The sequence below is a fragment of the Chlamydotis macqueenii genome, chromosome Z, assembly GCF_036417535.1.
Source record: "Chlamydotis macqueenii isolate bChlMac1 chromosome Z, bChlMac1.mat, whole genome shotgun sequence".
In the NCBI taxonomy this organism is placed as follows: Eukaryota; Metazoa; Chordata; class Aves; order Otidiformes; family Otididae; genus Chlamydotis; species Chlamydotis macqueenii.
In genome coordinates, this window is record NC_141593.1 from 39,271,648 (window position 1) to 39,299,303 (window position 27,656).

The 27,656-nt window shown below is 37.1% G+C and overlaps 1 protein-coding gene across 1 annotated transcript in view; it reads right to left on the reverse strand.

Moving 5' to 3' along the window:
• Positions 1-4,269: 4,269 nt before the first annotated feature.
• The window catches only part of GNA14 (G protein subunit alpha 14), an 89,293-nt gene continuing 65,906 nt past the window's right edge, over positions 4,270-27,656 (reverse strand). Inside the window, exons 3-7 of the mRNA XM_086770328.1 lie at positions 11,985-12,139; positions 9,533-9,661; positions 7,477-7,606; positions 5,448-5,601; positions 4,270-4,460 (exon numbers count right to left, since the gene is read on the reverse strand). Of these exons, the coding sequence (XP_086626454.1) occupies positions 4,270-4,460; positions 5,448-5,601; positions 7,477-7,606; positions 9,533-9,661; positions 11,985-12,139 (759 nt within the window). The remainder of the gene's footprint in view (positions 4,461-5,447; positions 5,602-7,476; positions 7,607-9,532; positions 9,662-11,984; positions 12,140-27,656) is intronic.

The window sequence follows — 27,656 nt, forward strand, 5'->3', positions numbered from 1 at the left end:
TTTGTCTGGAATGTGATTTTGTTTTCTTTATATACTGCTTTAATTAACAGGTAATACCATTACCAGAATTCCATAAGTAGAAACAGACAAATGAAGTCAAATCCTGTCTCTGAGAACAGAAGGTCGATCTTCTGTTGCAGCCATCTCTGTGAAATTAGAGTACAGACTTTAGTGTCTACCTTTGGTTTATTATACAGACAAGTTTTTAGTAACTGGATTTACATGTACAAACTCCCTTTAAGGTTTTTTTTTATTCTGTTGCCACATTGAAAAAAAACACAGATGATGTTGCCAGATAACCAGATTCTTATGAAAGCCTTTTTTTTCCTTCTGAAAAAAAAAATCTTATGCCATTAGCTATTTATTATTTTTAGCACTTCATAAAATACACCCATGTATCAAACAAGTCATTAAGATCTTTTGTTCCTTCTGAGTTATTTTTAGTCGTCTATCTGCAAATAACAAATACCATACACTAGTCAATAAAAGACTGATATTTCTATGCAGCTGTAGTTAAAATTTAATATTTACAGCATATTCTTGACTTTCAACTACAAACTCTAAGTTTCCTAATTATTTTGCTAATTTAAAACAGTTTCAATAAATACATCACATACCTTAATAGGATTTTTAAGTCTTGGCGCTTGTTTGTAAATATCTCCATATCCATATGACATTTAAATAGATTTGTTTATATTTGATTTGTATATATTTTCTGATACTGTATTAGCTTAAAGAATGAGAATATCCCACAAAACTATTCAGAAGATTTTTTTATTCCCCCCAGCTTCTTGAGCCTTTCGCATTTGAATTCCTAAAGACTGCATTGCTTGTCATTGTCTAAGGACTGTAGAAGGCAAGGGTGTGCAGTGTTTCTTCATACAGTTCCATGGTACCTTTTTCCAGCATTAAACTCTCCCAGTTGATCCCTGTCCATCTGCAGCAAAAACTAAAGCAGCAACCAATGCCAGTGAAACATTGAGCTCCCAGGAACTAAGGATATAGGTGGCTGAAGTTCCTAACAGTTAGTTACTGAGTTAGGTTTTTTCCCCTGTGTTGGTCAATTTATCTGTAACTTCTGCCAAGGAAGGGTGATAGGCTGGGTAAAGGAGCTGTCAGTCTCACAGTTGTGTAGAAATTATTACGGAAATTAATACTATGGAAGGTTTAGGGTTTTTTTCCTTTTTTTTTTTTTTTTTTTTTCCAGGAATTGAGAGAGACCATGTATTTCAAGAGAACAGGGTTACTAAATGTGGGAACTGTTTGTGAAAAATACTGCTAACATGCATTGTGTATTTGTAATTGTCTCAGATATGGCACAAAGTGCTTCTGACATAAGATTTATTTTTCATGTGTTTTGTAATACTTTTTTCATTATGCAGATCAAAATTTTACAAAGCATTTCTCATTTTCATATAGGAAACACTGGTGTTTCTGATCCTTTTTTCTTGAAACACAAATTGTTGTAGTTTGGTTTATGTGATTCCTGAATGCCTTATGCTTTTCTGTCTAAAACTGAACAAATCAGCAGAAGGCTGACACCTTTTTTCTCTGCCTATAATTCTATTACTCAGTCAAGGTTTGCCTGTTATTATTCTTAATTGATTTGGAATTTTCTGGCCAGTATATGTAAGTACATACATGCACCACCTAGAAGCCTGAGCTTTATTATTTGAACGGAGAAACACAACCATGATCTTGGTCACAACTTTTGCTTTTGTGACTGCAAGTGGGATCTAAGGATCTAATATTCCACTCACAGCAGCCACAGGATTTTTATAAAGAGATTTTGATGGTTTTCAGGGCAAATCTGGAAAAAGAACTCTAAATATTCTTGTAATACTTCAAGGGAGGAGTAAATTGGCTTGTAACTCTCCTCCCACAAGAAGTAAAAAATGTCCATGCCATTATTTTTATTGACTTATCACCTCCGGATGAATACATCAAAGGCTGAAACAAATGTGACTGCCAGAACAGGCGTGATGTGGTAGGATACTGCTAGGCAAAGGGGGAGAAAACCTCAATTCCCTTTTTGCTGGATGCCTCCCACTTTTTTATCTTTGTGGGTTTTCGTGCCTTGTGGCATCAAGCAGATTGGAGAACTCTGCAGAGGCTGGTCTTGGTAACTGCCCTCATGAAGGCCTTTAACTGTTGGTTGTGAAGTATGAAAGAAAAGCATTGCTGTACAGATGGGTCTTACAAAATGGTAAGTGCCTCATAATCTGCAAAGTTTATACTCCAGCAAAGCCAGGCTCCCAAATTCATGGCACCAATGTGCTCATTACACAGACAGCAAATCTTGACTCAAGATATGAGACTGCTAAGAGTTTAAACAGACATTTTTCAGAATTTCCCAGGGGGCTTAAAACTGGATCAAGCAGATCAAGAGTTTGGGCATTTCATATGCTTTCCTTCATCTGCTGCCCTAGAAAAAAGTATTTTTTGTCATCTTCTTTTCATGTGACTTGAAGTTCTTAATGTAAAACTTACAGATTTTTATGACAAGAAATGCTTTTCAATTATTTTTTGAGCAACAGGGGTCAGTTTAGGACAGCAGGTCTGAGGACTTGTCATGATGTCAGTAATTCTGAGGGAGGGCAGAGGTGACATGTCGAGGACATCGACGACACACGCAGAGACACGCTGTTTTATTCTTTGCTTTCTGTCACTCCCCCTTGGCCCCTTGTTCAACAAGTGGCACTGTACCCTGTACCTCATCCCAGGATGTACTGCACTGTTCCCTCAGCGTCGATTGCTGCTAGTATGGGTACAACATACATTGTGAGGGTCTTTCCCTCACAAAGAAAACACCCATTAAAGCAGTGTAGAAGAACAGGCTTCTACTCCTTGTTCTAATACTAAAGAAAGAACAAATAAATCAAATGTTACAAGCTGTTTTCTCCTTGGCAACCAAAACCAGCTCTGAATATACTTTACTTTTTTTTTGTACTGGTAGACAAAAGGGAACTGTGCTGCTTAATACGTGAAATGGTAAACATTATTTATGGGCAGCGAAAGGTCAGGGTGTGCTTTTCACAGGACGGAACTCTGAGAGCTATCAACCTGACTGAATGCACAGAAGCACTACTCAAGCTGAAAACATCAATATAAGTCTCTTTTCTTTTCCTGTGAGAACCTCAGTACATCTTTTGGGCTGAATTACTCCTAATAACAAACTGTTCTACTAAAACACGCTCCTTAACAGTGTGGCTGGGTTAACTTATGTGCCAGTGACTACCACGAATTTTGCATGGGTAGAAAAGGTTTTCAAGATTGCCCTAATGTTTTTATTATTCTGCCTGAGGATTTTTGACCCAGTGAAGGAGAACTGACTGAGCTGTTACTGATGCTGACATCTTTAGTGGAGAGGGCAGAGAGCGGAGAAAATGGGAAAATGGCTAGAGGAGAGGCTTTACTGCTGTCTAATCCATGCAAGACTACCTATGAAGCTCAACGACAGGAAAATGCACAGTACTAAAAGCAAGTTATGTTGGTGACTTGGAGGAATTTAAGGCCTCGTTTACTGCAGGCAGCTGTGGATGATCTCCAAGCTCCTGTGGCAATGAAAGCTGAGAACGTTTGCTAAATGCCTTGCTGTTTGAAAAGTGCTTTTCCCCTTCAGAAAAGAGGAAATTGCATGCACTGCCTACAACATCTTAATCTGTTATTCCTTAACTGTGAAAGATATTTTATTACTGTAAGGCACTTGAACAAAAAGGCAATAATATGCAAGGGTCACCAATAATTAATCTTTTTTTTTGTAATGATTCCTAGAACACGGACGGGTTTGGCCTGTCAAGGCTACTGAGAGATGCTTCTAAAACGTGTAATAGGTTTACCCTAGTCTTTCAACTACATTGCTCAGAGCAAGGATATCAAATGCCTAGCACCCTAAAATAACACTAAGTTGTTATTTTTAAGACACTGCTGTTTGAAATTTTATAAGCTGTGATTGTAAATGCTAAATTAAAAAAAAAGAAAAAGAAAAATCTTAGAAAATATCAGCTGGAGAGCAATGTAATCTGTCAAAAAATAACTCACAGACAAAACCAATATGGGAAACATGAACACAATATTTTAAATGTATAGCTTAAAAAGTAAACTTTGAAACTCATTTTTAAAAGTTCTCTTAATCCATACTTTTTCAGTAACTATGAATCCTCCTCCCATTTCTGTAAATGGTATTTAAAGAGCCATCTTTTTTCAATCAACACAGGCTGTGCTATGAGTAAGCCACACTTTGTGGCTGCAACGATGTTTCTTTTTTCTTTAAACCAGGTTAAACTCCCTCAGGTTTAACTGCAGAATCGTGTCCTTGACCGCAGCGAAGACGAAACGGATATTTTCTGTGTCTGTGGCACAAGTGAAATGGGAATAGATTACTTTCTCCTTGTCTGGATTCTGATCCTGATACAGCTTCAAAATGAAGTCTCTGGCAGCTTTGACATCTTGTTTAGGTCCTAGTCAAAAGCACAATTAGCAGTTTTGAACAGTTAAAAGCTATGGGTCAAGGAAGACACATATGGACAGTATTTTAACAGGCTAATTTCACATTTAAATTTGAAACTGCCATAAAGACATACTCCCTTGTTCCTATTTTCTGATTCATATGTTAGTGGAGCAAAAGCTATTACAACACGGCTTTCTAAAATGTATGAAGTATACCTTTTTCAATGGTAAACCTTACAGGTCAAAGTAATTTTTTAATAAAAACCTATGCAACTGAAATTACCCAGCATATATTAATACTTTGTTACATTATGTAGTATGTCAAAGATCATGAGAGAAATTAAATTTTCTAAAACACACAGAGCAAACACGATTCTCCTTGGACAAGAGAGGTATGTGTGTTTTCTCTGTAGCTATTAAATCATTATAACTCTCTTCATTATTAATTGTAGGATTCAACAGAATGTCTCACAGAATGTAATACTGTATTAAGTAATGAAATAAATTTGTAATTATTTTAATCATTCTTTGGCAACTTTAAGTATCAGTAACATTGTTAATGAAAGTTACTCGGTCTGCTTTTTGACTGGACTTTTATATAGATAACAAGTTATAATAATGAATGCAAAACCATACTACTGGGTTTTACTATATAAAGAGTTGCATTAATACCCCCAAGTTCCCCCCATATCTTGTCTCCTGAGGTCGAAGGCGAAAAAGGTGCTGCTTCTCATAATTAAATAGTGACTGCGTCATTCTAATGGTAATAGAATGGCCGTAGGAAATCACTTAAGACTCTCCCCACAATGCCCCAGTAAATAACAAAGTTCCAGTAAAACTGAGTAACTTAAGTTTGTATTTGAAAAGCTAGAATAGAAAAGCATAGATATCAAATATATTGCATAATCCCATTTTCCATGTTCAGTTTAATGAGGAAAAACTAACGGGTTTAAATATGACCTTCAGCTTTGTGAAAGTAGTGTGTGATAAATGCTTACCTGTGTATTCTGGAAAGTAACTAATTAGATGGGAATACATTATTTTCTCTTCTAGAAGATCTTTTTTATTTAAAAACAAAATGACTGAAGAATTCAGAAACCAGGGATACGTAATGATAGTTTTAAATAAGGCCTTGCTTTCTTCCATTCGATTCTACAACAACAAAAATTAATATGGAGTTACGTTCTCTGGACAGTAGCATCACATCAGCCACAGATCATAAAGATTTTTTAAAAGCTTTAAAAAAAAATACTACTTTTATTAAGTGCAATTACAATACCCTGGTTGATCATTCCTCTTCATGTTCTATACCCTTTTATTCATTGGGTTTTGGATCACCGCTATGAATTGCACGATGGCATGTGCAATCCAGATAACACTTACAAATAGAAATTACTGGAATTCTTGTGTGATTCAGTGAGCAGCTGTCGTGGTTTTGTTTAGTGAGGGGGGGGCCTAAGGTGGTAGCCTTAGTCCAGCCATGGACTGCTGCTCTATGAAAGCCTCTTCTGACCCTATAGTGAGGGCTGATGCAGGGTTTATCAGGTCAAATATCTGATATTAACATACTGTAACAGAGCTAAAGGACAAGACCATATGGACTAATTTATATTAGTAAGAAAGTCTGTCAATTTAAAGAGATATCTAAGGAACACCACATCCAGAGATTGCTGTTTGGAGTACCTGAGGATAAGCTTTTGATGACAGTCAGTTTGTTATTTATTTCCTTACATCCAAAGTAAGCATAACAACATGTTCAAGATATAGTGAAATGAAAAAGAAAATTACAGTTACTGAAGTTGTTCATGCATCAAAAGATGACAAGGACAATAGAAAACTCTATCTCAGCTACAATAAATGTTGCGACAGTTCAGCAAGTGAAGTAGGATATGATTTTCATAGTCCAAACAGATGTTGAGAAAGTGATCTGCAAGGGCTTTGGGGCTTTAGACTTCAAATGGTATTAAGCGCTTTTGGAAGGACATTTGAAGGAATCCTCACAGAATCATAGAATGGTTAGGGTTGGAAGAGACCTTTGAAGGTCATCTAGTCCAAACCCCCTGCAAGGAGCAGGGACATCTTCAACTAGATCAGGTTGCTCAGAGCCCTGTCCAACCTGGCCTTGATCGTTTCCAGGGACGGGGCATCCACCACGTCTCTGGGCAACCTGTGCCAGTGTTCTACCACTCTCATTGTAAAAAATGTCTTCCTTATATCCAGCCCAAATCTGCCTCCCTCTATTTTCAAATCATTACCCCTTGTCCTGTCACAACAGGCCCTGCTAAAGAGTTTCTCCCCATCTTTTTTATAAGCTCCTTTAAAGTAGGGAAAAGCCACAGTAAAGTCCCCTCAGAGCCTTCTCTTCTCCAGGCTGAACAGCCCCACTGTCTCGGGAGCAAGTTGCCTAACACAAGTTGCCCCTGGAACGAGTTGCCCAGGTGGATGCCCCATCGCTGGAAACATTCAAGGCCAGGTTGGATGAGGCTCTGAGCAACCTGATACAGTCAAAGATGTCCCTGCTTCTTGCATGGGGCTTGAACTAGATGATCTTTGAAGGTCCCTTGCAACCCTAACCATTCTATGATTCTGTGGTGGCAATCTAGAAGAAATGGGAGAACTCATGTTTTCTAACCTTGGGAAGGAGGTAAATTTTAAGTTTTAGGGTTTTTTTTAATTTTCCTTAATTAATGCACTGGTCAATTATGAAACATCAGAGACTTAAAAAACAAACAAACAAAAGCCTTATTACAGATGAGTGAGGTAGTTCTACTTGATTAGAGATACTGCTGATGCTCAAATTCTCAAACATTTGACATGGCTTAAGTGAAATAAAACATTTTTCAATCAAGTTTTGTCTTTTAAGGTAGAGTTCACTTTTACAGGCAGGCTGCTATTTTAATAAAACTTCAGGACTGCTTGATCAGCTTCTTAATGTAATTCTATTGTTTGCAAATGATTTTATGAAGACATATGAACGCTTGAAAAACACATATCTTTTTCTATACCTTATATACCACCACGCCTTACCTCATTGTCACATTCTGCCAAGACTTGATCATATTCACTTAATGCAACTAAGAAAATGATGGAAGTAACACTTTCAAAACAATGGATCCATTTCCTTCTTTCTGACCTTTGGCCACCTACATCCACCATCCTGTTAAACAGAAAAACAGTCAACATATTAGTCATTTTTTAAGATCCTTTAAGTATATCCAAAGGCCTTATAATAGATTGCCTACCTGAGATAAGCTTGAACTGTGAAAAGTATATCTTTACATTCTATGTTCTGTCTAATATTTAAACTTGATTCACTTGCTGTACAGCTACAGCTTTCACTGTTCTTTGTTGTTGTGGGTTAATCCCAGCGGACAGATAAGCCCAACGCAGTTGCCTGCTCAGAAACCGCCACACCATGGGTGGACGGGGGAGAGGAAAGAAAAAGTAAAAGCAAGAAAGCTTGGGGGCCAAGATTAAAAGAATGAGAAGTAAAAGATAAGTGGAAGAAGAGATAAAGAAAACAAAACAAGTGTTGTAAAAGCAGTCACACACCACCTCCCATGGGTGGACCAATGTCTAACCAGTCCCCAAGGAAAAAAAAGATCACCAACCTCCCTAAAGCCCCTAATTTTCACTTTTATCAGTAAGCATGGGCATTATATGGCATGAAATATGGTTTTGGTTACTTCAGATCATCTGCCTGGCTGTGTCCCCTCCCAGCCTCTTGTGCATTCCCCAACCTATTCACTGCAGGGCAGAGAAAGAGAAGAGGCCTTGGCACTGTGCAAATACTGCTCACCAAAAGCTAAAACACTGGTATGTTATATCAGCAGTGTTTTGCTTACAAATCTGAAACCAGCACCATATCAGCTGCTAGGAAGAAAATTATCTTTATCCTAGTCAGGCCAGTACAATTGTATAAGCCACTTGAGGCACAATACAAAATATAACGCTGGGGTTTTTTCCATGTTGGCAGAGAGTTTAGCAAAGGTAGATGTGAACATATTTAATTTTGTTTCCCCATATACTCCAAAATCTCCCTTGCCACCGCCCCTAAAAAAGCCCCTCATGTAGTCATATCTCACTATTCAAAACAATCAAAATGCTCACAAATTTCTTAGCTTCACATCAAATTCCTATGGGCTTTGCAGACAGTTAAGTAAGTCCCTCACATTTTATTCAGGTCAAAATGTTTCCTAGAATGTTCAATTTTCCAGGAAAAAAAAAACACAAACAACAAAATCACTGTTAGGCTGGTTTGGCTACGTGTTATCAGAGTGGATTCTGGTTCTCGGTTGTAACTGCAGGCAGGTATTCATGATGAAACGGGTAGTTTGGTGGAAGAACTTCTATAGAATCATGCTAGTCTGAATTCTGCAATTTTGAAATTTAAAAAAAATGCTTTCGCTTTTAAAATCAGTAACCCCACCTGTTGCAGTATCTTATCTAGTAGCAGAAAAGATAATTGTAAAGTGCTTCTCAGACTTTCTTTCAACTTTATAATTACACTTGTTTCTCTCAATTCCAATCAACGTCGGTTTTTTTAATATATATTATCTGGCAGGAGGAACAGAAGTATCTACTGTCGCAACCTTCCATTTTTTTTTTCTTTCCTTCTCCTTCCCTCAGTGTCTCCAACTCCCTTCCCTAACTTCATCTAACTGAAAGTTGTAAACTCACTTGAGGGCTTTAGCATATCTGTTAAGGCACTCTTCCAAACAGTTAGAGTCAGGAGGCAGAAACTCTTGGCTTTAAATGGAATTAAACTGAATTCCAGTATGAGCACACACATTACTACAGATACCTTGCCCCTGTACTCCCTCATCCAAGCCTTTTAATTAAACTAATAGTTCAGAATACACAGTATTGCAGCTTGAATTGAAAAGCTTTTTTATGTAATGACGTAAATTTCAAAAAGAATGTTCTGAAACACCACTGAAGTTACTGTACTAACTTTGGAGACAAAAAGGGCTGGAAACACAAACAACACTCACTGAATGCAAATCCTTTAAGGATCTTAGAAGTAAAGTTGCAGCAACTACTTTCATAATTGTATACTGAATCATCTGACAGGCAGTCTTACCTAAATATAATATTTTCTAAATCAAAAGGATACTCGATAATTCCTGTAGTTGGCACTCGGACTCTAAGAATATCTTGCTGAGTCGGCACAAATGAGGACGTAGCAATACGATCAAGGTCAGTAAGATAACTGAAAATATACAACAAAAACCAAGATTAATGCTCTCTCATAAATTCATTACACAGATTCAAAACCAAAGTACTAACCAGCAATCACAGAAGTGTTCCCACAAAAGCAGCTAAACAGAAATTCAGATGTGCATGGCCTTAGTGCAGTCGTGGCTGGCATAAAACAACAAAACCCTTTACTTTAACTGAGACCTGCACGTACATTTCAGGCAAAATAATATTAGTCAAAGAAAATAATGCCTGAATCGTCTATAGACAATCAGCCTGCAACCAAAGTGATTACTTCTATTTCAATAATCTTTGCTGTTACCCCAAAATAAACATCAGAATTAAGATTTGTATGTAAATATAAATATCAGTCCTAGCCATAATGTTACCAACAGTACTCTATCCCCTTCTACATCATCCCTGATGCCAATATTGCACACAAATGAGAAAGGTTGCTGGACAGAAGTCAGGAAAGCAATTAATGGAAAGCACTGCAAGTATGAATGCTTCAGACGTACATATTTTTAGTATAAAACATGATGCATTTAGTTTCTTGTCTGCCCATGTAGTAATTCTTAACGTTACTCTCTGTAGTTTCACAAGGCTCTTACGCTTTTCGTGGCTGGGATTTAATTCTATGTGCCTCTAAAAAATCAGCAGTGTGTGAGCAGGACACAAAGCAGCGATGCCCGGTATTCCTCCCTGCAATCTACCTTCCCACCACCAGAGTGCAACATCAGATCATAAAAAAAAAAAAAAATCACACCAAGGCTACAGGAAGTGTGAGGTGTATTCCAACTCATACAACGTGACTGCAGCACAGATCTTTATTTAAGCACTAATTCCCCCCCGCCCTTTTCCTTCCGTGGAAGGGGAAGGGTGTCGATGTATTCTCCCATTGCTGCTCGAACATCCCTCACATTTGGGCTCCAAAATAAAAAATACTCACACTTGATGTTATTACTCACTCAGAAAAGGCTTCTCTTAAGAAAATTCCTCCTCTTTATCAATGTAGCAAATTGGTCTCAGTTGTAATTAACAGTAAAAGGAAGATTATATAAAATTTAAAGTAAAACTGATTTTCAATTATGACTGATTTTTTAGAAAATGAGGCTACAGTAGACCATTAAGTGTCATCCTTCTTCTCTAATGTAGGATTATTTAAGAACAAGACAGACAAACATCTGTCAAGAATGGTAATGCTTAACATGCAGGAACAGATTGCCTATGTGTAAGCATTCTGAGTTAAAGTTTACCATAAATGGCTAATCTAAGAGCCCCTTGCTGAAATTTAACCCTGTTACTTCTCAACCTTGGCAGAAACAGGAATGTAAATTTTCTACTCTCATTAAACAATAATTTTTTTCACAATTAAATTATTTGAAAGAGACTTATCTTCATTCTTATTTGCATCCTAAACTTTTCACGTAACTGAACTGCCTGACCTGCCTGCTTGTTGTCAGTATATTTTGTACAGCTGTTTTTTATGATTTCCCCCAAGGGAAGCTCAGTTATGCACCAGCTGTGTTGACCTCAGTACTGGGAGGGATGATGGTTCCAGTATGCTCAGAAAGCATAACATTAGTTTGTTTCACAACTCCAGCTTAAAAATTGTTATGTACCACAGACCAACAGAGATACAGGTATAATGAATAAAACCAGAGTGAACCTATCTCTTCATTATGAGCCAGCAATGTCCCCAAGTGGCCCAAAAAGGCCAACAGCATCCTGGCTTTTATCAGAAATAGTGTGGCCAGCAGGAGCAGAGAAGTGATTGTGCCCCTGTACTTGGCATTGGTGTGTCCAGTTTTGGGCCCCTCAGCACAAGGAGGATGCTATGCTGCTGGAGGCGTCCAGAAAAGGGCAATGAAGCTGGTGCAGGTCTGGAGCACAAGTCTGACGAGGAGCAGCGGAGGGAACTGGATTGTTTAGTCTGGAGAAGAGGAAGCTGAGGGGAGACCTTATCGCTCTCTACAACTACCTGAAAGGAGGTTGTAGGGAGGTGGGTGTTGGTCTCTTCTCCCAAGTAACAAGTGATAGGATGAGAGAAATTGGCCTCAAGTTGCATCAGAGGAGGTTTAGACTGGATATTAGGAAACACTTTTATACTGACAGAGTGGTCAAGCACTGGAGCAGGCTGTCCAGGGAAGCGGTTGAGCCACCACCCCTGGAGGTATTTAAAAGATGTGGCACTTAAGGACATGGTTTAGTGCTGGACTTGGTAGTGTCAGGCTCACGGCTGGACTCGATAATCTTAGGGTCTTTTCCAAGCTAAATGATTCTATGATTAACTTCATTAAGTCTGGCTTGTCCATGTAATTATGCAGTGTACTTACTACTTAGCAGAATCTGAAAGCTGGTACTCTCTCCGTCTGTCGTAGCATTCTTGAATTCCTGGGTCTTCCCAGAGCTTCTTGATTGCTTCAACTTGTTTTCTTTCCAGCACTGTCACTTTATCCACTTCCACGTCTTTGATCATCTGAGCACTCTCCTAATCAATTAAATAATTACACGGTTGTCCACACTCTCCTCTTTCTTTATTGTACTCTTTTCATCAATGAAACTATGCATTAGAAAAGAATGTAGGAGAAAATAAGTAGTTTTAATCCTTGAATGCATTTGATTTTTCAGCTCAAATGACTGCTACTGCCTGTTTTAACCAAGTTAGTCTTTCTTACTGTCATACAGGTATGATTTTTAAACTCACTAAATTTTAATACCAATTTGTAACAGTGGTTATGTTGCTAAAATGCTACTTTCTTTAGTACAGATACTTTCGATTTGTTTATTGGTTTGGTTCACTTCAGGACAAACCAGAGGCTGACCCAGCCATCAAATTCCTACAAGTCATCTTCTGTTTAATGGATATCCCAGTGAGATACAGCCAAGGTGCTACTCTATGGAAAGACGTAATTTTTCATTGCTATCTGCTGTTATGTGTATGAGGTATTGCAAAGATAAATGTAAGTTTTGCTTTTAAAGGATGCAAATCTATCATTCTGCAATGAGTGGTGCAGTTGACATGCTGGAGGGAAGGGATGCCATCCAGAGGGACCCTGACAGGCTGGAAAGGTGGGCCCGTGCAAACCTCATGAAGCTCGACAAGACCAAGTGCAAGGTTCTGTGCATGGGTCAGAGCAATCCCAGACACAAATACAAGTGGGGCGGAGAATGGATTAAGAGCAGCCCTGTGGAGAAGCACTCGGGGGTACTAGTGGACCAGGAGCTCAACCTAAGCTGGCAATATGTGCCTGTAGCCCAGAAAGCCAACTGTATCCTGGGCTACATCAAAGGAAGTACAGCTACCAAACTGAGGGAGGGGATTCTCCCCCTTTATTCTGTTCTCATCAGGACCCCACCTCAAGTACCGCGTCCTGTTTTGGGGCCCCCATTACAAGAAAGACAGGCGTCTGTTTGAGCAGGTGCAAAGGAGGGCCACAAAAAATAATCTGAGGGCTGGAGCATCTCTCCTATGAAGAAAACCTGAACAAGTTGGGGCTGTTCAGATTGGAGAAGGAAGGCCACCTTATTGTGGCCTTTCAATACCTAAAGAGGGCTTACAAGAAAGATGGAGAAAGACTTTTAGCTGGGCCTGAAATGAAAGGACAGGGGACAACGATTTTAAACTGAAAGTGGGTAGATTTAGCTTGGACATAAATGAGGTATTTTTTACAGTGAGGATGGTGAGGCACAGGCTGCCTGGAGAAGTTGTGGATGTCCCATCCCCAGGGGATCAATGCCAGGTTGGATGGGGTTTTGAGCAACCTGGTCTAGTGGTAGGTGTTCCTGCCCATGGCAGGGGGGGTGGACTAGGTGATCTTTAAAGGTCCTTTCCAACCCAAAGCATTCTATGATTGGAAGTGTTCTCTTCTGTAACTATTCAACTAAGTATGTACTGATGTTTGCTAACATCTTTAGTGGTCTGGAAAATACTGTTCTAAAATGCATCTGATATTGAAATAAAGTAACTTATTGCTTGGAATATAACAAACTGGTTACTGTAAATTCAGTTTGCCAACACTTTTTCCAGTACATTGCTAGATATCATCCAGATTTTAACCTGAACCCTCTTTAAAAATGAAATAAGGTTTCGTCCCAACCTCTTATTTAAGCCTAGGAGAGTCACAAATAGTAACACTGCATACAGATCTGGTTTGGATCCAGTGCAGTGAATTCTTGGGTTTGAACAGGGAAATCTGAATACTGATAGACCTGTTAATCTAGTCATTAAAAATGAGATAAAGATCAGTCAGAAAACAGGACTTTTGTAGTTATCGGGTCTTAAAGTTGTCAGGGGCAACTGCAAAACTATGTAACATACAGCCTAATGCCTCAAAAGCAATTTATCCTTCCTCAGTTCAGATTAATTTTAAATATTTTAACTCTCCAACATGTTGTGAATATACTACTCTTCTGAGTTTTCATATTAAAGACTTACAATGCAGCCATAATACCTGGGCAAATTCTCCAGGATTGGAATGATCTTAGATTTTACATGTATTCTGTTACACAAAACCAAATGCCAAGTTTTCTGATTTATATAAAACTGTTTTTTAAAAATAGTCATTAAAAGCTTTAAACATAACTGTTATAATTACTGCTATACTGTAAAATTGTTAATCAACATAAAATACTTTAAAATGCATGATGGTATAAACATTCCTGTTAGTATTTCATTGAGATTCTTTACAGTTACAACATAATCCATATTGGGGTTTTACCTTAATTTTATACAGCATAACTATGTTAGCAAGGTAATATTGTCAATTGAATAAATTGTTCTGTTCTGTAACTATTGTAGCAAATGTTCACACTGATCTAGAACAATGCTGGAAAAGCTTTACTCTTGATTTATATTTTGTTTAGCACTGTATATGAGGAAAGAGATTAGAGACCCTGTGTTCTGGCAGTAACTTTTCTCCATATTTTCAATCTCATCTGGTCTCATCTTGCATGTGTCTAAGGGGTTTCTTGTAATTGTAGCTGCAAAACCAGCTTTAGTGTCAGGTCCAGCTGAAAAGAAATATTTTCTAAGTGTATACATCTGCAAACCTCTGTCCCCTTATGTGGCCAAGTGCCATGTGATATCAGGAAAAATCCTTATTTTCCTTTTTGGGAAAATAATTCAGATTAATCTTTCATTCCATAGTATATAACAAATAGAGTTCAACACTGACAGCTAGTCTCACACTTGTAATTCAAAGAAAAAAATCCTACAATGAAGTGAGAAGTCACTTAAAGCACCAAGTGACTTAAATATGATTCCATGGGGTTTTCCTCCACATCCTCAGTAAAGAGGAATGTTACTAATAAAAAAACCCACCTTTGGTACGAATTATGAGTGGATAATATGACATGGAAGCAAGATACAGAAAATTTAAGTTTCCTTAAAATGCAGACTTTAGGATAAATTGGTAATCTTGGGAGATAACATAAAATAATCCAGCTGGGATCTGACGGAAAAGGGGGTTAAGCTGGAAACACACTCTAAAATGTCCTCAGAAGCAGCAGAAAGTCCTTCAAACAGGGGAGCAGGAGAGTCTTGTATTGTTTATACTGGGAAATACCAGTATTTTAACTAAAAGGCAGGTGTCACAGGGTTTTGTTTATGTGTGCACAGGTGTGCATGAGCATGTGTGACAATTTACTACTAACAGCAGCCATTCATCGTAAGTAACAACCAGAGCAATGCCAGCTATTTCAGCCTCCGACTAGTGTAACGACTGAAGCAAATTATTTTTTGACACTTTTGTGTTGACATGATAAAACATATCAATGTAAAATAGGGTTTTAATTGGAAATGGATTGTTTGTTTTGCATCTAGTTTTAAGTAATACTGAATGTCAAACACATATCAGCTACAGCATAGTTGTGGATATTCTGTATTGAATTCACGGTCGACACAAATATTAAATGCAACTGAACTGAACGTTTGCCATTTGCTATGGCAAATTTAACTAAGCCCCCAAACTCTATACACCGCTCTTCCAGTACATAACAACAACCACTTCTGCTAATCAGGACTTCATTTTTTTTTTAAATTGTGGTATCTAACCCACTGAAGCATTTTTGCTGGTTACTACAAATAAAAGGACTTTGAATCTGTCACAGACTGTGAAAGCTAAATAAATTTTTTCACCAGCTCTTTAAGCTAGTTTGACATCTGATAAAATGCTTAAATGTCCTTTTTTCCCCCTCTGGTTAAACAGTATAAAGAAGAAGTGAAAGTTTTAAGGTGCCCCACAAGGCTCACAGCACTTTTATTATTTTGCTCTAGAATCCCACCACTAGGAATGCTTGTCAACACTTTGTAAAAATACACATTTACATTTTAACAAATATCTTCTGGCATTGCCAACAGCAATACTGTGAAAGTAGTTTAAATATCATGAAACTTCCTAATGGGATTTTGGCAAGAAGCAGACCTCAGTGTTTCAAGTGGACAGGGTCATATTTTAAAACCTTCCTCTGCAACTCGGAAGAACACCAGGAACTTAGTTTCAATTTCCCTCAAAGCAAGAGTGGAATTTTATAGACTTGTAATATATGAGCAGTAGGTGCTTTACAGAAAGAACAGAAAGGGCTCACTGACACGAGAAGAAAACAAACCAAAACAAATGTACAATCATTACAGATTGACTCAAGGAACAAAGAGGGCAACCGCAAGACGGCACAAGCACATGTTAACAATGTCAGTTATTGGCATAATTTTTTTTTAAATTAAATACAAGCAACAAATGGGTTCCAGAACTCACTCTTAATTAAAATATATATAGCACATTATGCTGTCTCTGAACACAGTATAAGCAGGAACAGCAAAAGTTACACTAAAAGTGTGGTAACATTTTCATATTAAAATTCCCTATTCTGAAGTTACCTTATTTAAGGCTGATTTTTTTTTTTTTTAAGTAGACCTCTGCTTCTTGATGCAGGGTGCAGGTAGAGAAGAGAGTATAGATAATTTTAAAAGGGTAAGTAATTTTGAATACAACAGAAGTAGGAGAATATACTTGTTCCATTTAAAAAAAAAAAAAACAAAACAAACCCACAACAAAAAACAAAACCAAAAAACCAAACCTTAGGATCCTGGAAAGAAAACCAATTGTGTAACAAAGACAGTGGCAAAATTGTTTGGCAAATACATTCAAAATCTGTGTCTAAGCTGCTTAGAATACTAAAAATCGATTAAGTCTCTTAAAAATATATTACATTACTCTCCACTGGAAATTAAACTTAATTCTGCAATTGGAGGGCAATTGATGGTGCATAACAAGCAACACTTTCAGATTCAATTGTTAATCTGTTTTCATGAAAAAGATACAATAAAAAGAAACAAAATAATCAGGAGTGGTCTTCAATACGTCTTTTTGACTTCACACAGTAATTGCACTGGGTAGAAGCAGCTTTCTCATCTTTTGTTATGTGCCGAGAAACATGCACAAATGCTGGCTGAATGAGTGTAATATTAAATAGAACTTGTAGTAAGGACAAAGATTTGCCAGACAAGAAATGGATAACACCACAAGTGACAACTGCCAGTTTTTTAGATATATGAATAAATTTTATCTCCAGCTGTTACACACAAGGCATAGAACTGATTATTTCAGTAAAGCTTCTTTTTGGAGGGTCTGAATCTCCACACTTGGAAAAAAACTATATTTGATTTGAAACCTTGCAGTTCTGCCCTATTTCTTAGAAAACTAAATGCTAAATGAAACACAAAAATGGCTCTATGTGTTACCTTGTGAAGCTCTTTGTATTTATAAGGCCTGAATTTATACACATATTTATTTATTTACCCATAACCTAAGTTATTACTCCCTTAAAAAGTTTTCCGAGAAGAGCAATCTGGTTTGGAACAATAACTACTGGAAGTTTTTCCTAAATGTCTAGTGGTAAAAAAAAAAAAAAAAAGGAATTCTTAATTTTTCAAGGGCTGTGAAAACTAATGAAGCTCCTATTTTTCTAAGCACTTATATTTTATGGTCTTTACTCTTCACTTTCATATTCCAGGTCCTGCCTCCTTTGGCTGGGCAAAACAAACTACAAAATGCTCCAGTGAAACTCATGCTTTGAAGCTACAGCAAGTTCTTCACAGCAAATACAGGATCACAGGAAGGAACGCAAGTGGTTATTCACTATTGGGAGGTTACAAGAACAATCAGTTAAGGATGTATACTGCTTCAGAAAGACATAATTTGTCAAGAGATACTTGGCTACAGCAGGAGTTTATGCTTTCACACTGTGTGAATAGGAACTTTGTGAGTATGACTGGACACATTTTATATCTCTAACCATTTTTACTTTTACAGTGCCACTGAAATACAGATTATCTCTCCCTACAGAGTATGCAGATATACAATTAAACAGTTGCCTCTTCTTCATACTATTGTTAGGCCCATAAATTGAACTTCTGGGGAGTACAACATAATATATTTTGGAACTAAAACCATGTTTGCATTCATTTCCATCTCATTTTCTTTAAACAATCCAATCAACTAATTTGACATAATGAATAGTGTGTGTTTGTTTCTAAAGGAATAAAAAGAGAATGAATAAAATGGGGGGGGGGGGGGGGAGGAAACCCACAAAACCCCAAAGATGTTATAATTCACTACAATAGGGATAGGAAGCTGCTAGCAATACATAATTTTAGTGGAAGTTACTGATTAACAAATAACATTTTTTTTTTACTGAGAAGCTGTGTGAATTTCAATTCTATTGCTTGTTGTTGCTGTTGTTGACAATTTTTTTAACTGGAAGCAAGTGCAAGCTCAAACGCAGACCCGAACGCTTAAGTCAATCGCCACTTGGTGCCAGCAAGGCTACTAAGATTTGCTGAATTACAAGCACTGCACATAGCTCCTCTGGTTGAGGTATGGCATTTTTCATATCTCAACCTCTGTTACTGAGGTAAAGTACACACTAAGAGACTTCTGAAATTAGCTACACAATTATCTATGATTGCTTTGTTTACATATTTTGGGTACAGAAGAAACTGAATATGACCAAACCACCCTTAAAACTAAGGAAAAGGAAGCTAACAACAGGCTGAGCTGTACATAAAATATATACACTGCTGCTATTGCCAGTATCTCCTAATTATCATCAAAGGAATAGACAAAATTAAGTCTCTATGAGGGCTGGTTTAAATCTCTAGGTGAAACAATATTTTGGAAGAGGAAAATTAAGGTGAAAAGAGCAGGGGAACTAAATGACTCAGGCATTTGGAGTTAGGACATTACATTCTAAAGGTAAATAAACACTGCTTATTTTGCAGTCTCTCATTAATCAGCTTTAATAGTGCATTGTTCTATGGCTAAGAAAAGGCACCTGGTCGTAGGAACAGTAAATTAAGTTCAAGATTAAATGTTTGCAAATTAAAATAATGAATTAATACCACCCTGGTTGTACACTAACCACTTATCATGCACTTTGATTGTATCTTTCTTACTGAGCCTATTCTGTTTGACACGCATAGCGTGTAGTAAATGCTCTCGCTAAGTTTTCAATCATCATTAGTCCCATGATCTATGATAACAGCAGGAATAGTAACAGTACACCAGCTAGTAGTAAGCAAAGCAAGACTAAGCAGTGCAACTGTAAAAGCATCAGGCCAAGCCACCACTCAGATAGTAATTGGCAACACAAAATTTTTGTCAAAAAAACTGACCTCGCAGTCAGGTCTTATATAAAATTTACTGGATTACCCTTAAAAAAACCACAAGAGAATCACAAGATGTTTGTTTTCTTCTTCACAAAATGAAACAGTTTGCAGTTAATCTTTATATATTTGCCTTTTGTTAAATTATGTGTAAGAGTGTATCCACTTATATGTAAATGTTGGTCAACTTGTTCCAACACAGGAGTTGTTTCTGCAGCATTACATACATGTCGACTAAAAGTAAGCATTTATACATATAAATACACAACTATACCCATAAATACATAGGTACAAAAATAAATACACAAGTACGCATACACGTAATTTGTGGTTTCCAAACCTCACTTTCCAACTCTTACAGTTTACAGGAGGAAGGGAGAAACAAAAACTGTAACATCCCTAGATATAATCAAGTGACATCCTTTATTTCTTGGTTGATTTTTCCACTCTATACTAGACAGAGAACATTGTTGGGCACACTGCAAAAATATTAGGGTCACAGCTTGATTTAATGATCTCCATTTGTAACATCTTTTATGATTTTTTGTTTTCTTTCCTTCCTGGCTACCCATTGCTACCACTTGTCATCAGGAATGGTTTCAGAGGATTGTGTGCAAGAGTGAGATAAATGTGTGTTCTTTCCCACATTTACTAACCCACAGCATGGTTTAAAAAAGGGGTGAAGGGAGGAGATTCTCCCTTTTATTAAAGGATATAGTAGCTAGCATATATTGACATGGAATAAAAATACGACACTTTTTTCTCCTTTATTTTGAAGGAAGAGGAGTCTAGAAAGGTAGACAGCCACTCTGTCGAGGAACTAAAATGCCTCTCATCAAACTATTTTCTACTGGTCTATTGATCCAAGTCAGTTTTACATATTAACTTTTCCTTTTCATCTTCATACATAATGTATGCAGTATTAAAATATTCAGTCTTGCTGGAGACAGCCTGCAGACTTGCAAATGCAACATTGCTTCCCCTGAATGTAAATAATCACTGAAATCTTGTTTCAAAGATTAAGCAGAAGCTTCACTTTCAATATACTAGTAATGCTATCAAGTTCAAAGTTAAGAGCATGTGTAATTTTTTCTGGACTTGCACAGTGGGACAAGTTTCTGTTTCTTAAAAATAACAACTATGATTAAGGGCGAGGGTATTGCCAGTTTCCTTAAAATTATTCTTCCTATTCTTCAGCAATATTTATCTCATAAATAGAAATACAACTTTCAAGATCAATAAAGATAATCTGCATGATGTGAAGGCTTTGAGGTTTACAACCAACACTTGCAGAAGGGAATCAAAGATGTTAGTTGTTGGTGACTCCTTTCTGAAGGTGTCTGTCACTCTGACACCGTGTCCTAGGTTCCAGGTGCCGGCTGAAACAGAAAGGTCCAACAAACCACTTGCCACTGCTACTTCTCCACCAATATTCTTGAAAGTTAAGGGCAGAAAGGGAAACATCAAACCTTTTTAGAGGTAAGACTAAATATGAACAAGTAAATATGCACCTCATATCTTAGCTTGGCTTTGTTACTTTGTTTAACATCACTAAAAAAGGAGCTTAAGGCTTTCATCATCTTTCTAGGAAGTAAAACCAAGGAAATCTACCCTATATCCTTGCTATCAGGGTATGTTTGCTTGTGATTATCAATCACACTTCCACATGGACAGATATATATATATATAAAAAAATCAGTTGTGTGATTAGTCACTTCGCATAGTCTTTTTAGCTGATGTCTACTGTGAAACTGTCTCACAAACCTATTGACAATTTTGGATAATCCTTCCAATGTTACCAAGAGCCACGGAAAGAAATTTTTTCATTTGCCTTTCTAAGAACAAAACCATCAAATACTCTCAATTCTTTCATATTTTAATCAATGTATTTATTTAACATACATATTGGCAATGAGCTGGCAATACCAACACTGGAACCAAAAAATATTTGCTTTCAAAAGGTGTCTGGATTAACTAAGCACATAGTAAACAGGAAGCAACATACTAAAGCAAGGCCAGGACTGGTTCTCAGCTATGACATACATAGGGCTCAGCATTGATGCTAGTTCTGGTTAATATCTTTATGAATTATCTCAATGAGGTGATCGAGTGCACCCTCAGTAATTTTGCAGGTGACATCAAACTGGGCAGGAGTGTTGATCTGCTTGAGGGTAGGAAGGCTCTGTAGGGGGATCTGGACAGGCTTGATCAATAGGCCAAGGCCAATTGTATGAGATTCAACAAGGCTAAACGTCAGATCCTGCACCTGGGTCAAAACAATCCTATACAATACTACAGGCTTACGGAAGAGTGGCTGGAAAGCTGCCTGGCAGAAAAGGACATGGGGTGGGTAGTCGACAGCCAACTGAACATGAGCCAGCAGTGTGCCGAGGTGGCCAGAAAGGCCAACAGCATCCTGGCTTGCAGCAGGAACAGTGTGGCCAGCAAAAGCAGAGAACTGATTGTGCCCCTGTACTTGGCATTGGTGAGACCACTCCTCGAATACCATGTTCAGTTTTGGGCCCCTCAGTACAAGGAAGACATTGAGGTGCTGGAGTGTGTCCAAAGTATGACAACAAAGCTGGTGAAAGATCTGGAGAACAAGTTTTATGAGGAGTAGCTAAGGGAATTGGAGTTGTTTAGCTTGGAGAAGAGGAAGCTGAGGAGAGACCTTCTAACTCTCTACAGCTACCTGAAAGGAGGTTGTAGGGAGGTAGGTGTTGGTCTCTTCTCTCAAGTAACAAGTGACAGGATGAGAGAAAATGGCCTCAAGTTGTGCCAGGAGAGGTTTAGATGGGATATTAGGAAAAAAAAATCACTGAAAGGGTTGTGAAGCATTGGAACAGGCTGCCCAGGGAAGTGGTGGAGTCACTATCCCTGGAGATATTTAAAAGACATGGCACTTAGGGACATGGTTTATGGGTGGATTTGGAAGTGTTAGATTTACACTTGGACTCAATGATCCTAAGGGTCTTTTCAAAGCTAAATGATTCTATGATTTTATATTGGGTGAGAAATGCATTTGACATTTGTGAGTGAGTGTGGGAAAAATTTATCAGAAACATCAAATAAGGTGATGTTTATGCTCTTAATGTAGACATCAGCACATCATAATTAACCTAAAAACTAGTACTCACAATAAATCACAGAATGTAAAATACACTGAGGGGCAAGTTTTTTGTTTGTTTTGGTTAACTTTTTCCTAAAAGCACACTTCGTTCACATGTCAGGTTTCTCCTCTGAAAGCATGCATACTCACCCAAGCCTGACTTCCTATCACAGATAACAGCAGTAATTATTTCACTGCTTATGCTCATAATTTCAGCTTGATAAGTAAGTAAGTTCTTTATATAAGTTATTGTATCTTTATGTGAATACTTAAAGTGACAGCGAAGCCACTAGTGAGGTCAAAGCAGTTCAATTTTGCTCCTCTATTCCAGTAGGACAAACTAATTGCATTTCCTCAATAAGTACATAATAAGCAGTATACAAATAAAATACGCTTTATATAATTAGATCTAGCCTTCGGATCTTTTTTTAATCCCTATGTTAGCAGCACAACTGAGAGTAAGTTTTCTATAGCACGATGACAGTTCAGATAACCATTTAGCAATGTAATATCTTCTCTCTGCTGCTTGTGTTTCCCCTCACTGTACAAACAAAAATGAGGTCTCTCTCTGTTACAGCAATATATAAGAACATCATATTAAACCAGTTATCTACTCTTATCCGCATATATTTTGAAATATACTCAGATCAAAATTCTTTCTTCCTAAATACAGCCTACCATATTTGTCTATATAAAACCAAAATTGTTTAAATGAGCTTATTTTATAAATTTTTTTCATGTCTTTCAGTGCAACTTCTTTATTTATAGTGCTGGAAATGTGAGAGAGATATCTAATATATTTCTGCACCACTCATTCAGGCTTTGATACACCCCCATACACAATCACCTCATTAGTCTTTTCTTTTAGTCAGCTAGTCTCTCTCACTAAGTTTCACTACAGGATTGCTTATCATGCTTCTTTATGGACAACCTGAGGTTTGTAAAATCTTCTACCAGGTTTCAGAAATAACACTTTACTCTATGCAATTCCTCACCCTACCTTTAACGAATCTCAGTTCTGTTGGATTTTCATCATTTTCTGGTGTAGCCAGCATTACATGCAACAGTACTGAAACAGCACAAAAAGGGTGTTTCCTGTCATTCACATCATTCTCACAAGACATTCTCCTTGAGTCAGGTTAGCTTTACCCTCCTGCTGATGTGCTGTTGCAATAGCGGAAATGTGGAGATATCAAGTGGAAATGTGACTACACATCAAATAAAATATATTTATATAATAAATTTAAATATAAATTTACATAATAAATATAAATAAATATATTTCAACCTAGCTGAATTTCTCAACTGAAAAAAAAAAATTCCCTGCTTGATACACAAGTAGGGAAGTTACCAGACTATCAGAAATAGACAAAAGAGAGTCATTCATTTGATAATGCCATATTCTTTTTCAAGTGCGTGCAGCTTTTACAAGAAGAGAAAAGAAGAGAAAAAAGAGAAAAAGTGTGAATTTTATTAAACAGTCACAATATACGATACAATGCCATTGCATTTTCACATGAGGGTAATGCACTAATATTATTTATTACTATTGCATAATAATATTTGAGATGTTTACTCCATAGTCTTTACCCTCACAAACTTCTCTGACACCCCCAGATGGCCTACTCTTCATTTGCCAATTACTCCCTTGCCAGAGACTTTGAGCACAGATTATGTCAACAAGATGACAGTTATTTGAGAAACAGGTTCTATTCAGGAAAATTTGTCTACTTGTCTTTGAGGCCAAAACCTATAGTTTAATTCAATCACTTATACTAGATGAGGAAAAAAATAATCTATTTCATATGCCTATATCCTGTTTTTACTAGAGTTATTTAGAAATAACTTTATCTTGTTTTCCTTCAGTATTTGCTGGTGTAAGTATGACTTCCAGAAAATCAGAAAGACTTTTCTAGAAGTGAACATCTTCTGATATTCCTTATATTTACTTTTCTTCTACTTACACTGGACCTACTAAATTCCAGCAGTTACACAGATTTCAGACAGTGCTGTTTAAAATACTAATGAAAAAGAACAGCCAAGAACAACCATATATAGTAAGTAATGTAGAAACATACCACTGTTAACTAGCAAGACAAATTAGAGACTACTTTTCTGTGTTTCCCAGCAGTGCTTAAAAAATGAATTAAACTGAATTTTCATCCCCTTCAAATAACACACAAATATATACCCATAACAGAAATTTTCTCTTTTCCTGAACAAATCATTCCATCTAACCCTGGAACATAGACTAATCTGGGCTACAGAATTGAATCCAGCTAATCTTGCACATAGCTTCTGATTTACTCACAGTACATTATGAGAAAAGGCAAACAAGTTCAGTGTGAAGACGTGAATTAATGTCTACCATTGTTTCAAAGGTTAAATCAGAGGAATAGCTCTGAGCACACAGAAGCTAACAAATTGTGCCACTGGGTTCTGCAGGGACGCAGTGTTCATACTTCAGTGGGCAGGCACAAGCACACACACTCTGTATACGCTCTTCTGTCCAGTACTTTCTTGCCAGTTCCTTTTCCTACATCAATATACTTGAAACAATTTTCTCCTTTACCCAGGCACCTTTATCACAAAACCTGCCAAAACCTAATCACCCTTGAGATCACTCTGGTCTGTAACTTTGGCTGACACATGTTAATGCGTTTAAAAGTTACAAGGGGTGAAGAAAGGCAGCCACAGTGTGATTACAGAACACTTCTTGTTTAATAAACCAGGCTTAGTACTTATTAAATTCATTCTAGTCTTATAAAGCAATAGAAAAGCCTTATGAATTACTCATAATACATTTTTTAAAAGTTCCACAAGGGAAAAATATGTTTCCAAATAACAATACTCTCTTTATATGTGCTCAAGTTAGGTAGGAAGTTACTGGTGGATTTTGCTATTTGGTTGGTTTGTACACATATTCCACCAGTGACTGTAATGGAGTTCTTTCAGATTCGTAGTGAGTCAGGAAAAGCATGAATAAAGTTCTCTGGAGGTACTATATGTGTAGATTCCTGAAAGGAAGGAAGCAAATTCAGGGCAAAAAAGTTGTGATTAGATAATGTTCATCTCAAATCAAAACAAAACACAAAAATGTAGCTGGTTAAGAACAGGAAATTAATCCATGCCTTTATTTCCTTCCTTGGAAGTAATGAGGTTCACAGATTGAAAAGCTTGCATCTCTGTTGTGTAAAGCCTTACGTGTAGACACTTGAAACCTTTCAAGTGGTAGGACAGGTGGAACTCTTGTTGATACAGACTACTTTGAGATTTCCTAGGCTGAGGAAGAGTCTCAATTAGTGAATTCAGAGTCAGGAAAGAAAACAAATCAAAATACAAGCATTAAGATGAAATAGAATGATCTGGCAATGCAACAAATCCAACTATTAGGCCAAGAAAACAAGTTTTCAGACAGAAATTTCATAAAGTTTCTTACTTCTGAGGTTCCAGATGTAAAATATTGGAATTTCCACTAAAACTGGCAGGTGTAGGACAAAAGTAACATAAACACGTTTTTAAAGATGTGTCTATTATATAAAAAAGAGCTACTGGGGTCACAAAGAGGTTGAGCCTCTGGGGTTGACCTACTGGGGTCACAAACAACTGAAGACACACATACACACACACATAAAAGAAAAGGAAAAAAAAAAAAGTGGATGTCTAATCTCTACACTTTGTGCAAGTTCACTAGATTTCCCTGCTCACCCACCTTCCCCTCCACCCAAAATCAAGCACCTTTCCACCTATTAAGATATCAAAGTCCTGAGGGAGTAAACTCTTGATACTGCAAGATTAATTTCCTCTCATTTATTTCTGCAGTTCTACCAGAAAATACCTCAACCTCTTGGAAACAGAAAATTCTTGTATTACAGAGAATAAGAAGGCATAGTGCAAAGGAAGTTATGCAGTGGATAATCATGAACAACAATTTTGGATATTTACAGCATGCCAAAATTGAGAGAATTGAGCAATTCAGTGTTCCTGCATTCTAGCTCCAACTTCTTAAATTAGTCTATAGAGAGTCTGCCTCCCAGGCAGCTGGGGAAAAGATCCAGATGATTCAGAGTTTATGATAGAACCAGGAGCATCTCAGAAGAAAAGTCTTTCTTTCCCAGAACTGTCTCATAAAAAGATAATGTACATGAAAACCAAGACTACTCTCAAACACCTCCAGGTAAAGCAGCAGCTTGGTCTCTGTGCATCTGAAGTACCAAAATTGCCAATAAATTAAATCCTTCTTGAAAATAAATTGCTTTTCTAGAATGAGATTATGTCACTTGGTCTCTATACACAGTTTCCCATCCCTGGTTAACTTCACTTCTGACTTCCCTACTTCTGACACAGCAGATCCTGACATGAATAAAGAAAATATGTCATCAGCAGATACTTTGAATGAAATTACATATTGTCTCATTCTTAAGCCACATATAAACATCAGACTTGAAAATAACAAGAAATACATAATGTCTTTGGGGATTCCATGTTAAGAGCATCTGGAGAAAATTATATTTCTGGCCACCTTTAGTTTCTGCAACACGCTGCAGGAATGAAAGAGGCAAATATAGTACAGCTCCACCGATGCCTTTCAGGACACAATGATGCATTTCTGTAATCATTCAGTACTTAATAATGACACACAACACTCACCTACCACTATCTACTTTAAAAAAAAAAAAAAAAGGTTGGACATTTTTAAAGTATTTGACAGGCCACACCACATGTCAAGAATTCACTCACTTGCAGCCTTACTAATGTACTTGCAGGATACAAATTATTTACAGAAATGGTTTTTAATTGTGGACAGTTATTTGTGAGTGAGCTTCATCAGCTTCATCAAATAGAGCTGAGTATGATTATTTGCATAACAGTGAGAAAAATACTGAGAAGATGACTGGTATAGTCACTCTAAACATTAAAGATGGCTCTGAGTTTTCTGTTTCCCTGTCTCAGAGACTAGCTTTCAATATATTCAGAGACAAAGGGTCTTGATGGATTTGGGTTTTGTTGTTTTTTTTTTCTTTTTAAACTCCATTCTGACTAAGGACATCATATGAAACGCATTAAAATGAAGATTTTCTCTTCTCAGTGAAAATACCACATATTAAATACTCTTGTTATATACAGGGAAATATGAAAGAATTATTTAAGTAAAAGTGCATCTTCAAGAATTTAGGCCTCAACTGGCAATAGTCTAAATAAGCTAGGTGATTCCGCTAAATGTATCTTAGTTTA